General features: G+C 36.9%; 1 protein-coding gene across 1 annotated transcript; it reads left to right on the top strand.

Annotated features, from left to right (window-relative positions):
• Positions 1 to 471: 471 nt before the first annotated feature.
• LOC127849541 (zinc finger C4H2 domain-containing protein-like) lies at positions 472 to 15,577 on the top strand. The gene is made up of 5 exons (XM_052382173.1): positions 472 to 593; positions 6,073 to 6,244; positions 7,410 to 7,582; positions 9,080 to 9,266; positions 11,382 to 15,577. The coding sequence occupies exons 1-5, from the start codon at positions 535 to 537 to the stop codon at positions 11,493 to 11,495; spliced, it is 705 nt and encodes a 234-aa protein (XP_052238133.1). The 5' UTR covers positions 472 to 534; the 3' UTR covers positions 11,496 to 15,577.
• Positions 15,578 to 15,907: the final 330 nt, after the last annotated feature.

Here is a 15,907-nt window from a genome sequence, read left to right as displayed (position 1 = left end):
AATGTGGCTACCCAGAGGTTAGTACACACGCTTCTTACCTAGGCCACCAGGGTGCATTCCTCGTTCACAGAAGCATGTGATTTTGATTGGTGGTTAGCATACCGGACAGTTGGGGTTTTCTCCTATTTATCCTCCCCCAATAAAAACCAACACAAAAATTAAAAATATTTCACTAACAACTAAATAGATGGAATTGTATAATCCAAAGTGTGCCCAACTTTCGTGAGTCTAGCAAGCAAATTGGGTACGTAGGGCTGGTGGGACACACTCCGAGGTCACACATTATGGAGCCTTAGGTGCGGAAGGACCTCATAAACTTCGAAAAACTAAGACACATGCTCATTAAGATATGTTAAATGACGTCCCATTAACAATTTATAAAAAAATCTTTTTTTCAAACACGCATACATTTGTACAATAAAATTTTAATTAGTTGGGAACAAATAAATGCTTTGTATGTATTCTGGTGAAACGTGTTTTGATACCCAAACTCCTTCGGAATTGCGCTGTTTCTGTCGCTGTATTCTGTAAACAATGGAAGACTTAAACGAAACGGAGATAATGCATAAATTAGAAAATTTAAAGGAAATAAGGTGACATTTCTGATTTTTTAAAACACAAACAACCTGTTTTTTTGTTTTATTTTTAAACATGCATTCTGAAAATGTGTTTGTTGTTATATTTAAAACAACAACAACAACTAAAACTAGTAGGCATTCCGTAGTTCCACAGGCAGCAGTATCATAAATTTGCCCCCCCCCCCCCCCCCTCTGGACCCTACCCCCCCCCCTCCCAAGCTTATCCCAGGGGTTCCAGATTGTTAAATATACACCTATTGTGTCTGGTTTGACTTTTGAACAACGAATATTGACACAAATACACAGTTTGAAAAAATACCCCTCGTATAGGTATTATTATACACAAGGCATGAAACACACTATATGTCTATTGCTGAAAGATTGTGGAACACTGGGCATGACCGTTTTCATCGAGAACACACATGTTTCCATGCAGTTGCCGACCTAATGCAACTGGATTCGTTAAAAGACATTAAAAGCAACGTGATTCCACAACATATCGATCGCCTGTTCGGCTAATAACTTTATTGTTCGGCTAATAACTTTATTATTCAATTAACTTCGACTTTCTCGCTACATGTCACTCGTTGTTTCGTCTACACATGTACACCATTTTAATTTTATAACGCTTCATCAAGTTGGTTGTTCCAATAGCCAGCATTTTGTTGGCCAATGATATGGCGTTTTACAACCGAGCGTTCGGTCGAAAAACAATGGCAGCAAAACACAGACATGTAGCGAGAAAGTCAAAGTACGTTTATATGGACTATAATTGGGGCCTCGGGGCAAATACAATTCAATACACGTATACTACTTCAAGTACAGGCTCACAGTCATAGGCTCCGGGTCACAGGTCCACACTTATCCTCCTGGCAATACTTGCCTCAGGGCAACACATCTGCTCATGTCAGCAGACTGGGTAGGAAGCAAGTGTCATCATGCGCGAGCTCCTCGCTGATTGGTTGTCTGAATGGCTGTCCCCTATCACGCGACACGTGCGGGTTTCGTGGGCTGGTCACCGACAATACATTCCCCCCACTTTTCTCCTTTTGGGATGACGCCCCACTCGGAAGGAGTGGTGCCGCCGCAGACGTCCGGTCGCACCTGAGGAAGTACAAACCTCTTCTCTCGGTCCCAATGCCCCTTTAGTAAGCACGGGGGCGCCTTCGCCATGCAACATACTCTAAGCCGCTGTGCCCAAGCCGACCTACTGCACCCTGAGGAAGTACAAACACTTTCTCTCGGACCCAATGCCCCTTTCGTAAGCCCGGGGTTGCCTTTGCCATGCGATGTACACATGGACGGCAGCGATCTAGCGGATACTGTGACCTTGACCTGACTCCCTGAAGACAGGTCTGCTTTCTAGCAGGCTTTCTCTGACCACTCTCTTTGCTCACACTCTGCAATAGACCACACCAAATTGAACCCATTGGCCGGTTTTCGTACGACAACCAAGAATATATTAATCTGCATGCCCACCACAACTTAAGTTAATTACCCTCTATTAAATGTTAGTGATCCCTGGTCTGTAATAAAATCATTAAAGTAGTACAGGAAAACAGATGTTTAATATCCAATGACATATCACCTGTGACCTCCCGACCACCTTTCCTGTATATATCACGGAAGACTATACCCAACACAAAACAGCATGTACAAACAAAAACAATGCATGCTCTACTTAAGTGTCTGAATGTGCCTCCAAACTCAGCCATCTTAATAAACCTGCAAACTCATAATTTTCAATATTTTCTACCCAAGGTCTGGTAACTCCTGCCCTTTGCTTGTCAACACAATTAATGGACAGGAGCACCCACCCTAAGATCTACCGACAATCACACCTGCTTTGCAGCCCTCACAAGAAGGCCTACACTCTCTGCATGAGACTGTGAACTGCAATATAAATCAATACTAAAATGTTAGCATAAGTACTATAATTATCCTCGCCATCCTGCACCGGCAGATTCAGATTTTTTCTGAAAGCAAATTACTTCAGCTTAATAGGCACATGATGGTCTATTATTGATGATGCAAACAAAACATACAGTTTGACATTAAACATATAACACAACAGTGTTCCAATTAGGCGGGTCTACATATATCCCATCGAACCCAGTGGTTAATTTACGAAATACATTCCCGACATGGCGCTAGCTAAATAAAAAAGTCTGTTCAATAGACTTTTTAACATAAAACTTTATAACAAAATAACTTCATTGACATTAATTGAGGGAAACACAATTTAAATAAAACCAGAACATCAAAAACAGAGAAACTATTAAATGTACCCACTCCCACCCTTTAACAATTGACGCAGTACAACCTCTGGGTGTCTGCCACTGTGGCCGCCAGCACATTCCTTGTGCTCTCACCTTTATCTCTAGATAAATACCTCCGGCCCTGACGCTTTAACGTCGCCTCAGCACTTAGCTTTTCTCCAGATCCCCGACATTCGCTCAGATATTTACCAAATTTCCAACTCTGGGACCGCTCTCAGCGGCGAAAACTTGAGGGTCGCCACCCTTAAGAGCTACAACTGAAAGGTCTTCGAGATCCATCGTCCCGACTTTCAGGGCCAAACGTAGCCGTTCTTTACGCTCCTGTCCCCCAGCAGTCACTTGGGGTGATTCTGTAACCACACGCACTATTCCGGCGGTTTACCAAGGGGACGCCATAACTGGACGGCTTCCTCTGGTTGTTACCAGAGGGGACCCTGTAACTGGACACCTCAGGGCTGTTTACTGCAGTCCTACCATAGCTGGACAACTCCTGCTGGCTGTAACCAGTGGGATTCCGGAAACCGGAGACCTCACGGCTGTTTACTCCGGTGCTACCATAGCTGGACAACTCCTGCTGGCTGTTACCAGTTGGATTCCAACAACTGGACACCTCACTGCTGTTTACCGCGTTGCTACCATAGCTGGAAAACTCCTGCTGGCTGTTACCAGTGGGATTTCACCGTTAACTGGACACCTCACGGCTGTTTATGCGATGACATCAACCGGATTCACGTGGCCGGCTGTCAGGATGACCTCACCACTCGTGTCAATTTTGCTGACTGCCTGATCAGCGGTCGTCCTGGGGCCTGCAGCCGCCTGCTGTATGACCTTGTCGACCGCCATTGTCTGGTCTTTTTTTACCGACTTCTTCAGGGACCTTGTCATCACCAGCAGCTTCTCCTCAGTGCTCATGTCAGTGCACACCACAATGTCACGGACAACTTCGGGCATTGTTGGCAGCGCCAACGGAACTGCATCATTGACATCTTCGGTGAACGCGTCTTCACAACTGCCGACGCCGCCAGTCTCAACGTTGCCTTCTTCAGTGCTCATGTTGGTGCACACCCCAAACTCACGGACAACTTCGCGCATTGTTGGCAGCGCCAACGGAACTGCATCATCGATGCTTCGGTCAACTTGTCTTCACTACCTCCGCCGCCAGCCAGTCTCATGGTTGCCTACTTCAGTGCTCATGTCGGTGCACACCTCAATATCACAGACAACTTCGCACACTGTTGGCAGCGCCTACAGAACTGCATCGTCGAAGTCTTCGGGAACGCACTCGGCCAATCTGCCCGCTTGCTGTGCCCGCATTGCCCACAAGGCAAATCTCCAGTCTTGACTGCTGATTGGGGCCCCGCCCTGCCCTGCGCTTTTATTAATTTTTTAATATTTTGTAGACATATTATAATTTATAAATCTTTTATTACATTGCAATTTATTTATTCCTCAATGTAGACATTTTATTTGCATGGTTTAATAATAATGAAAATAATATATTCTAACAATAATTTATAACATGAAAATTAATATGCAACAGGGAGCATTCTAGATATGACAGCGCGCTCGAAAGTGCCCTTTTGACAAAATACTGCCCATCGAAAGTGCCCTTTTGACAAAATAGCCCCCCCCTGCCCTTTTGAAATCCTAGCTGAAGCACAGAAACAGATTTGGTTAGTCAAAGCGTTTTTTATGTATCCAGGTCAATTTCTGTATAATAATTAATCACAATAAATTAAATGAGTATAAATGGGGCATGTAAACTCTTATCCAATTATCCAATCATCAGATTGTCACTTAACTTAAAAATCTGTGGCCACTTATTAGCATTCAAAGATATGTATTTATTGTTGATTATTATATCTTTTTTTTGGCCTATACATTTCAAAACGGTAACCATTATGTGAAAAAATCCTATCAATCTATTTGTAACTTAAAAAGGAATACATTTTGTTTGTATTTTTGCCATTGTATTTTGTTATTTAGCCATATAACGTATATATTGATAATATATTTAACATTCCAACCTCTATAGAAAACATGCTTATTTTGCAGAAGAAATATAGAAATAGGTAATTACTTAACTTATATAGTGTAAAGCAATTTTTAGCTGGGCTGTTTTCGGAGAAAACCTGAGGTATTGTCATTGCCAGCTCGTCCGCCGTCCGCATCGTGCTGAAACCTTAACATTGGCTCTTAAATCAAAGTGCTTCCACCTACAACTTTGAAACATCATATGTAGCGGTACCTTGATGAGTTCTACTAGCCACACCCATTTTTGGGTCACTAGGTCAAAGGTCAAGGTCACTAAGACCTGTAATATAAAACTTCTGACAAGTCTTCATTTATTCAAAACTGCTATGCGGTGCTCTTGTTATATTAGCATGTGTATCCAAGTTTGTTAACTAAATGTAAGTGTTCTCAGTTCTTCCTGAACAATTGTGCTTAGCAAATACAAATGGTTACAGGTACATTGTAGAATAGGCAACATTCTAGAAACATTGATTGTTGATAGCCTGTTGACAAAAGATACACAATCAATTTGATAGCCTGTATTCTTTCAAACACATACACTACATGTAGTATAAATTGAACATGTTTCTGATGATTTCATTACAAGCAGCAACATTAAAGTTTTCAATGTGTTCCTTACTGAAACTTTAAGACAGGGTTATGATTTGAATAAACACATCGAGAAACGGTCAGCTGTCCTGCATAGCCTTCTGCTATTTATAAGTTTGTGCTAGAAATTGTTAAAATTTCTTCAGATGGAAGCACTGAAGGGCGAGTGGCTTTTTTTGCACCTCTTTTTTCTTGTCCTCGGTGATCCACAACTTTCCTAGTTATTTACCATTAAACAAAGCTGACAATTGTGCATTTTTTCACTTGTGTTAAAATTATAAATGCTGTTTAGACCTATTTTTGTACCTCATTTGCATCAAAATCCTTATCGGTAATTACAACGCTTTTGAATCATACTTTGTGTCTCTGACTAAAGACTAAACTAAGAATGCTTCCACAGTCAGTGAGGAAAAAACCCATGACCTCCAGGTCGCTAGGAAGCAGCCGTGTTCATTACCAGCGACCTTTAGACATATAGTTATTTTCTCTTAAGCATGATTTAGTGTCCAAAATAACAACAGAGTGAATATTTCAATTTACAAAACCATAATCATATGTTGATTATTATATTTGACATATATTCCAAAATCAAGGTCGAAGACCATAAATCTTGAGCGCATCAAGAGCAAGCTTCGACAAGAATTTGACTCCACGGAGAATGAAGACAGACTTATAGCGGACTATAAGAAGGAAATGGAGCTGCTGCTGCAAGAGAAGATGGCACATGTGGAAGAACTGCGCTTGATTCATGCTGACATAAACTTGGTTGGTGTATTTTTGTTTAAACATCTTTTATTGAACCTGATTTTAATGACTATCTTTTCTGTTCACTGCCAACCTGACCAACTGAGAGAACACAATCTGAATGGGGATTGAGCTTTTTTCTTTTTTTTCTTTGCTCAAGGCAGAGGCCTAAGCCATCAAATAGAAGACATTTAGATTGTTGAAAATCTATATTGGAGGATAAAAATTTATTTATGTAAATGTACTAAAATGGGAAAGTGGACTTGCATTTAGAGCATGTACAAAATGCAGCAAGGTAACTGGCTCTCAATATCAAATACATGTTTATAGAAGCTTCATGCAAAATAAAAACTATGTACATGTTTGAGCTATTTTGGTTAACTGTTTCTGGTGTCTGGTGTCATGCTGTGTGTGAAGTTCGTTGTCAACTAAAATCCTGATACCACTCTTAGTAAAAAACCTTTTTACCACCTAAGAACCACATTAATGGCTTAATATTGACAACATTTTGTCAGAATGTATATTTTAACCTTTTCTTGCTGGAGTTTGAATAAAGGTCATATGCCTCCAAAAACAATGTCACTAGGACAAATCTTAGAACACCTTGTAACCACTCTAGGGCCACATTTATGACTCCATCTTGATGAAACTTAGAATGTTTATCTTGATATTTAGGCAGAGTTTAAGTCTGGATCATGCACAATTGAACACTATGTTAAGAGGTCAAATCTTAGAAAATCCTTGTTACCATTCTAGCAATAAATAAAGTTTAATATGTTACATGGGAGACAAATCTTATTAATATTGAATATAGGATTTACTCTCGACTCCCCTTTGACTGAAATGATTTATGACAGTTCAGACTGTTTATGTAACTCATATATGATTGTTATTGTTATTTGTGGTTCTATATATTTTACAAGTTTGCCCCCTTTGGAAAAAGGGGACATACATGTACAGTCTGTATCTGTCCTTTCTTTACCACTTTGCGATTTTAGTCTCCGACAGTTGTGTGTTATACATTAAACCATTAGTGTAAGTTTGCATTGCCTAAACATGAAAATTTGTGCAGTTCTATTGGCAGTTTACTATTGCATATAAGTATCCCAAGAAATCTATATCATATCCCATCTTTGACAGCAGTACCAACAAATTTAGCAAATTTAACTAGTTTCTGTTTCTGCAGATGGAGACGACAATCAAGCAAGCCGAGGAGGAACGTAATCGCTCTCTGGAGAATGCCAAGCTTCTGTATGATGACTACAAGCCTCTAAAGGATGAGGTTGACCTCCTGCGCAGGCGAATTGGACTGGAGCCCTTGCTGGATGTGCATGATGAGGAAGAGAAGATCTCTCCTCAGTAAGGGATTGGGTCTTATATTGACTGGTTCACAGATTTTGGCTTTGTTGTAAGACCAATGCCTTACATAAATACAGTACAAATTTGGAACAAAAAAGCTCAAGGAAGGAAAGAAAATGAATAAGACAGAAACAAATCAGCCCCACTGACATTTAAACCAATGTTTGGATTAAATGACTATTGCGGGCTTAACCTCTTGGCAATCTAGACGTTTTAGTGTGTCATGCAGCAAACTTGTATTTTTTATGTCCCCCAGTCTATCATGGGGGACATAATGTTTTTAACCTGTCTGTTTGTTTTGTCAAACTTTAACATTGGCCATAACTTTTGCAATATTGAAGATAGCAACTTGATATTTGGCATGCATGTGTATCTCATGGAGCTGCACATATTGAGTGGAGAAAGGTCAAGGTCATCCTTCAAGGTCAAAGGTCAAATATATGGGGGGGGGACATAGTGTTTCACAAACACATCTTGTTTTATATAAACTTTGCGTTGTCTCAAAATTTAACGCAAACCTCAGAATTACTAAAACATAGCAAGTTATTTAATTGTTTGTACTTTGAATATTTTATAAATTTTAAAAATGATGATTACTCTTAAATGATAAAATATTTTCACTATGTGTCTACATCCTAAGTGTAACTTTACTCCCTTGTTTACAATGTTATTATTATTATTTTAATATAAATTTCATTTTTTGGATTATAAAGGAAATCCATTTTGCAGTTGGACAGTTTTAGGACAATGAAGTATACATTATTCTAAATCCGAATATTGAGTAACATAGACCTTTAATTATTTTCTTAGGTTGAAAACATTCTACATTGTACAACATTTTATTGTAAAGCTTATTTAATTCAAAAGCTAATTGTAGGCAAAGATTTGTCTAGGAAGTGTAAAAACACATACTTTCAAATATGATGAAGCTCATTTTAAATTATTTTGACATATTTAATGTCCACATCATACAAATTAATAATTCTAAAAGCGCACTAGCTATTTGTAATTGTTGTCTGTAAATCACATCCTTGATTGGTAAAACATTTTTTGTGCATTGAATACTTTTGGATATGTTCTGTCTATTATTTGTCTTCTAATGGGCTAAGAGCCAAAACAGTGCTGCCTTAGTGCACAATTTAATTTTGGCCTAATTAAAATAATTTGCAACATATATTATTTTAATTTTGACCGTTTTTGTGGGATTTTTACTATTAAAAAGTTCTTGTCAATTTCACATACTTGTAGACCAATTTGTCGATTTATAATGGCTGAGCTTTCCCTCATATGTAATTTGTAGAGGTGTTATCTCTCCTTAATTTAGCATATTTCCTCTAGTTCAGAGTCAAAATCGTTGTACACATTGTTCTTTACTTTGCTAAATCCATGTCAAATTGGAGATTTAGCTGAATCCTGTCAGGGGGTAGAGCATTTCCAAAGTGATTTCCAGAATTTGAAATTTAGTCTTAGCAGCTAAACTCTCACACATTGTTTCAGATACTTTGACCGCCCAAAGCAGGAGTTCCAACATGAACCTAACACGACATCAGTGCCGGAGCCCCAGCCACCCGTGATACAGATGAGCCCTCAGGCCCCACCCCCCATGCAGGTGCAGATCCAGAGGGCCAAGCCCCCTCCAGAACCCCCGAGGCAGGCCTTCAGACAACAGCCACCTCCCATGAAGGTACTCACACATTTTTTTTAGCAGGGTTATTTTGTTCAATCATTATGAGACTCCAGGGAAGCGTTTGTGTGCACAAATTTGAGGTTAATCAGGGCTTGACACTAACTTTTTTTACCTACTGACCCAAAGGACCACCAGCTTTCAGAAATTACTGGTCCTCCAAGATTTCAAGTGGTCCGACAATTTCGGTTATTTTACCTAAATTTCAACTTACTTTCCGGACTATCCACAATGTATTGTGCATTTATAAAAAGAAAACTATACTATCTACTAAACTATCTCAATATCCCTTTCATATTTTCGCTGTACTTCAAGCTTCTCTTCATTAGTTTCAGGTTTTTGAGGCGTAGGTTCAACCACCCCCGAATGAAATTCCACATCGCGAAAACTTGTAATCTTGAAAATACGCACGTTTACTCTCCCACAATATCAAAACATTATTCGGCGCCCTCCAGTATAGATTCTTACGGTAAACAAAGTATATTCTGATGGTATTAAGATCGATAAAATGCTGATTATTGCTTCTTTTTCAAAATAATAAATACCATTTTGTTCATTTCTCCATCCAAACGATTAGAATTTTATGTTAAGTTGTGTATCGATCACAGCGAAGTCCGGAGACATTTTCGGGAGACATTTGCGTATCGCAAATCAATTTTTTCATGCGACAACAGGTTTTTGTTATCCGGGCATCTAGAAAAATTGAAATTTCCAATATGTTGCTATTTTTATCCCGGTCTCGAGTCGGCCCATAAAATAATGATGAAATTATCGGATTATTATGAACATATAAAGTTGTTTTATTGATGAAAACGGCTTTCCACCAGTATTTCACAATAAACTGGCCAGGATTTTTAACTGGTCCGACGGATCAACCAAATTTTTAGTTTCACTGGTCCTCCCTATTTTTTACTGACCCCGGGTCAACGGACCACCGTTAGTGTCGAGCCCTGATTAATCTCCATTTTCATTATTAACCAGGTTTTCCGAAGGAAAAAACTGGTTATTAGATTGGCGAATGCGGGCAGGCTGGCTGGCTGGCGAGCGGGCGGAACAAGCTTGTCCGGGCCATAACTATGTCGTTCATTGTCAGATTTTAAAATCATTTGGCACATTTGTTCACCATCATTGGACGGTGTGTCGCGCGAAATAATTACGTCGATATCTCCAAGGTCAAGGTCACACTTTGAGTTCAAAGGTCAAAAATGGCCATAAATGAGCTTGTCCTGGCCATGACTATGTCATTGTGAGATTTTTAAATCATTTGGCACATTTGTTCACCATCATGGGACGGTGTGTCGCACGAAAGAATCACGTCAATATCTCCAATGTCAAGGTCGCCACGACTAAAAATAGATTTTTTTTAAAAAACAAACTTGCAAAGGGGGTTAATTTTGTTTGTTCATTTCAAAAGTTCAGTTTGAGTTTTCTCCCTTTATCAGATTTTTTTTTCACAATGAAAACCTGGTTTTGTGACAATTTTGTCCCTTGTTAAAAAATATTTTCATCCTTGAGGTATGCCAATTTTCCAAAGTAAATGTAGTAGTAATTATGGTTTATATGTATTCATTTTTATTTCATATGGATTACAATAACGTAAAATATGTTTATGCAATCATATTGGACGTTAGAAAACTGTTAATAGACTTTGAAGTTAAGTCCAATTAGGTTCTCATCATAATTGCTCATATTGATTTTGATTCATGTCATGTTTGTGGGACTATTTTGACTTGTAACAGAGTAACACTTAGTGGTGTAGCTTAAATATATCAATTTTTTTACCTATTGCCTAACATTGGCCACGAGAATTGAAAAATTAAAATCATCTGCCAAAAAAAAAGCCATCAATGAATTAATTGTTAATTAAAAAGATGCTCTGAACTGGTCTTTCCAATTTAAGATACTGACCTTATGATTTGTTGAATCCTTTGCAAGCTTTACCTCTATTGGTTCAGTCTTAAGTGAGTTCAAGTCTGTGTTTCATGTTAAAGCAAACCACATGATTTCCCACGTAAACTGTACAACTACTTTACACATATTACAGAAGGAATGAAACTTAACTACCTTTATTCCAAGGTGAAATTATGATATTTATTCCTTATTTCTTCACTTCAGGCATGTTTGTCATGTCACCAGCAAATCCACAGGAACGCACCAATCTGTCCCCTATGCAAAGCCAAGAGTCGATCTCGCAATCCAAAAAAACCAAAGAGAAAACTAGACGAGTAGATAAGTTATGTTCGACATGAACTTCATTTTTTATCTGTTGAACTGTAGTTTTAGAGTTCATAAATATTTAGACATATACCTAGCTTATGATGGACAATGAATTTCACAGAAAAAAATCAAAGAGAACTTAGATATTGTAGTAAGTAGATAGCATTCTAGCTTAAATATCATGAAAACTTTGGATAATTTACTGGTAGTAAAATCTAGATCTTTTTAGTGTATGTAGCAGTTATATTCTCTTTCCACAAAATTTTACTTCATAACTTTTAGGCAACTATGATATAATGTGTTCCATATTATAAATAAACATTATGTTAGATTCAAGCCAGTATTAAGTACTGAACATATTTAATTTCTGTTTTGATGTTGGAAAATACTTTTGTATTTGTTTATTTTAAGTGTGTTAAATCTTGTATATTTAAACTTTATTAAAAAACCATTCCATGTCATTTTATTTGGTGCTATAAATATCTACATCATTTTGTTGTTTGTCAGAATTCCAAAAGAAATTAGCATGTGCAATAATGACGTAACATGGTTTTATAAACTCATTAAAGAATGTTAAGTATTTGCTATGCTCCATGTATAGGTTTCGAAAGCTTAAAATAGCAATAGGGCGTTTGTTAATGATTAAAAATTTTGTAATTTGTTATTGTACTCATTGTTTCCATACACCAAATCTTAGTTTTAATTATCCCCTGCCATAGGCGGAGGGATATTGTTTTGGCGTTGTCCGTCTGTCCGTCCATCCATCTCTTCGGTCTGGCTCTTCTGTGTCCGTAGCCATATCTTCGAAGTGCTTTGGCGGATTTCATTGAAACTTTGTATGAGTATATATATATATGGATAAAAGGATGATGTACGCCAAATGACATTGTTCACCATGTGTTAATAACGGAGTTATGGCCCATTGTATCTTGAAAAAATGCTTTTTTAATATAAGCTTAGAGCTTTATCTCCATTAACACGAGTCATAGCCATGAAACTTGCCATAGATGTTCTCAATCATCTGGGGATGCTTCGCATTCAACACCCATAATCCTAGCAACTAAGGTCAAGGTCACACATTGAGGTCAAAGGTCACAAATTTGATGAATTATTCATTATTTAGTCATTACATGTACTATGCATCACGGGATTCTGTAATAACTGTCCATAATTGTTCTCCATTATCTAGCTGAGTGTCAAAAATAAGATCCAGGTTGCTAGAGTCATGGTCAAAGTCACATACAAAAGTCAAAATCACACATTTTGATTAAATATGCCTTATTTGGTAAGGATTCTACCGTACTAAAATGGATTCTCAAAATGTCCTGATGTAATTGTTCTCAATTATCAGGCAGTGCAAGACCTTTGTGTTTTTGACCAAGGTCAAGATCACACATCAAAGTTCACACATTTGTAGGAAAGGTCACACATTTGTTGAAATATTTATTATTTGGCCATTATTTTACTATGCATCAGTGGATTCTGTAATAACCTTCCATAATACTTCTCATGGCGGATGTTGTGTTCACTCTGCAACACTCTGAAAATTTGGTGTATATTAAGATTGAATGTTTTTGTGGAAAAGGCAAGACTGTTTAATTCACCTAAATAAATATTGAATGCTCGAGAACCCTCATCTGTCTTAGTTTTGAGTTATTGTCCTTTGTTATTTTTGTATGTTGTTACTTTTTTGGGCAATAACTTGGTATGTAAGATTTCTATTTAAGAAAATGCTCATTACAAGCAACTTCTCCTTTTGTCATGATACTATCAATGTTAATTGATTCATGAAAATATACTATTTGCATTTTATTGTCTGCAAACCCATCACAGGTACAAATGAGTTAAAAAAAAATTGACAAAAGGCACAACCCTTCACTTATACCTTTTCTTATAGTCCTAAACCCATCCATAAACAAAATTTATTTGGCGGGGGATATCAATTCAACGAATTTGCTTGTTGATTATGTATTTCAATAATGATTAAAAGCTTTATAGGTTCAATAAAAATCAATCATTTCAGAATTTATAAATGTTCTCAACTTATGCATTTTGAAATTTGCTTGCAATTGAATCCTGTATTATTTTGCTGCCACTTAGCAGTTGGCAATGAGTGCAAAGGTGAACCAAGGTCAGATATAATTATTCAATGTGTGTTCATTTTAATTAATTTAAGCAAACATTCATACCATTGAAAGTATTGTTTAACCCATTTATGCCTAGCGTCTAGAAAAAAGGCATTGGCAAACAGCGTAGACCCAGAAGAGACGCCGCATGTTTGCTTAAAGGAATTTCTGTAAGAAATATTTTAAACATAGAAATAAATATACTAGACATCCCTAATTTTGGAAATAAATTGATCCAATTTAGAAGGATGGGAGAGTGCACTAGGCACAAATGGGTTAAATTACTATCAGCAACATATTACTTTGATGACTAATTGTGTTAACAGTTTGTTATTCTGATTGCTTAATGGCGGTACTCATAATCATTGTTTTTATTTGGATTTTGATTTTTTTATGACTCCCATTATACGTGATTTATGTTCAGAACTAAAATGTTAATTTTGAATGTGTTTTAAAAAACAATGTATTTTGAAGACATATCTTACATAGTTTTCTATTTTATATTCTGTTTATAAAGAAAACTTTAAAATTTAAGATCTGACCATACATACATGTATACACATATGTTTGTATGTTCGTAATTTCTACATTTGTTTTACTTTTGCTTTTATCAGCATTTTTTTTTACCATTTAATTGTTTGTCTTTATTTGGTAGACTTGTATAAACATTTAGTTGTACGGAAATTAAAATAACAGGGTAAATTTGTCTTCTTATTAATATTTCAACATTACAGCTTCTTGCCATGCTTGCATAGATAATTATTCAATGCATTTCAAATTGACATAAGATTTTATGTATATTAATTTATAAAAAAAACTACCTTTATAAATGCATGGATTAATGTGTTTGTTAATGTACGATCCGCTTTACTCCAGTCATCACCGGCTAGTGCATGCAGAAACCATATTATACAAAGTTAGAAAAACTTTTTTTAAATTTTTAAGTTATGTAAGATGATAAGGACATGTACAAAATGAATGGCGATTTTTTACCCTCAATATAGACGCACAAGTTTGAAAATGATTATGTTTGTTCATCAAAACAAATATATACTAGTAAAAATGGAAACAAACTAATAAAGTGCCAAAGAAGTATTTTTCATTTCACGATCGTAGTGGGATTCAAGCTCACCACTACAGAAATCACGCATTTCAATGGAAATATTTACAACCCAACACTAGTGTTATTACCCGGTAATAGTGCGCATAGCAGCACATATGCACTAAACACTTTCACTACTCCTGATAATCTTGTCCCCACATGTCCGGGAGACAGTTTTTATGATCTTGAGATAATTGTTTTAATAATCTATTTTACAAAAGATGTGTATGAAGCAATCATTTAATAAGATTTTTTTATTTATTTTGAGCTCACCTGAGCACAATGTGCTCATTTTGAGCTTTTGTGATAATCTTTTGTCCTTCGTCGACATTTACCTTATGAACAATTTAGAGGCCACATTTATTTCCCAAATCTTCTTGAAATTTAGACATAACATTTGTCCAAATGATATCTCAGCGAGTATAAAACTGGGTTAAATGCCTGTCCGACATATCTCTTCAGATTATAAATACGCTGCTGACATTCTCTTTTTGGAAAGTTATTTGCTTATGTTATTGGCTTTTTGCTGTTTCCACTTCTTGCCTTTGTGATTTAACTGCCTCCTGAGGCACATGTATTTGACGTGTGTAAGTTAAAGTTATAAATAAATGTAAACACTGTTTGCTTATGCTGTAATTTAGATTTGGAAAGCGTATTGTAACTATTTGCTTCTTAGTTCTTTCATCCAATTTTGACATCAACGGATTTCCTATTATAGACTTTTCTACAGAAACGTTTGCAATTACTTACTTGCTGGTGTAGCCTTGCGTTCTGTCAACTAAAATCTTGAAATTAATAAAATGCATATTTAATTGATGATAAGTCATTTTGTTTAACATATTATTAATAAATAAACTTTAAGTATATGGCAGTAAAAAATACTATTCGTGAATATGTACATGTTGTCCCCTTCCGGTGAAACCGCAGGGGACTTATGGTTGTGCTCTGTGCGTCAGTCTGTCTGTCTGTCAGTCCTCACACTCTGGATCCTGCGATAACTTTAAAAGTTCTTCTAATTTTTTTTATAAAACTTGGAACATGGACAGATGGCAATATGGAGATTATGCACGTCTATTCATTTTGTTCCTACGTCAAAAATTGTGGTTGCTATGGCAACAAATATAAAAAAATTACCGACAATGGTGAAGTTTCACCGGTAGGGGACCATATTTCTTGGCAATCTCTTGTTTAATAAT

This window comes from Dreissena polymorpha, chromosome 11 (genome assembly GCF_020536995.1).
Source record: "Dreissena polymorpha isolate Duluth1 chromosome 11, UMN_Dpol_1.0, whole genome shotgun sequence".
NCBI lineage: Eukaryota > Metazoa > Mollusca > Bivalvia > Myida > Dreissenidae > Dreissena > Dreissena polymorpha.
Note: the sequence above shows the minus strand (reverse complement) of the source record. Positions and strands in the feature narration are given on the sequence as shown.

Coding starts and splice junctions, on each gene's coding strand:
- LOC127849541 (XM_052382173.1), top strand. CDS start 535: ATGGAAGACTTAAACGAAACGGAGATAATGCATAAATTAGAAAATTTA. Junction 594..6,072: donor GAAAATTTAAAGGAAATAAG/GTGACATTTCTG, acceptor TCCAAAATCAAG/GTCGAAGACCATAAATCTTG. Junction 7,583..9,079: donor GAAGAGAAGATCTCTCCTCA/GTAAGGGATTGG, acceptor ACATTGTTTCAG/ATACTTTGACCGCCCAAAGC.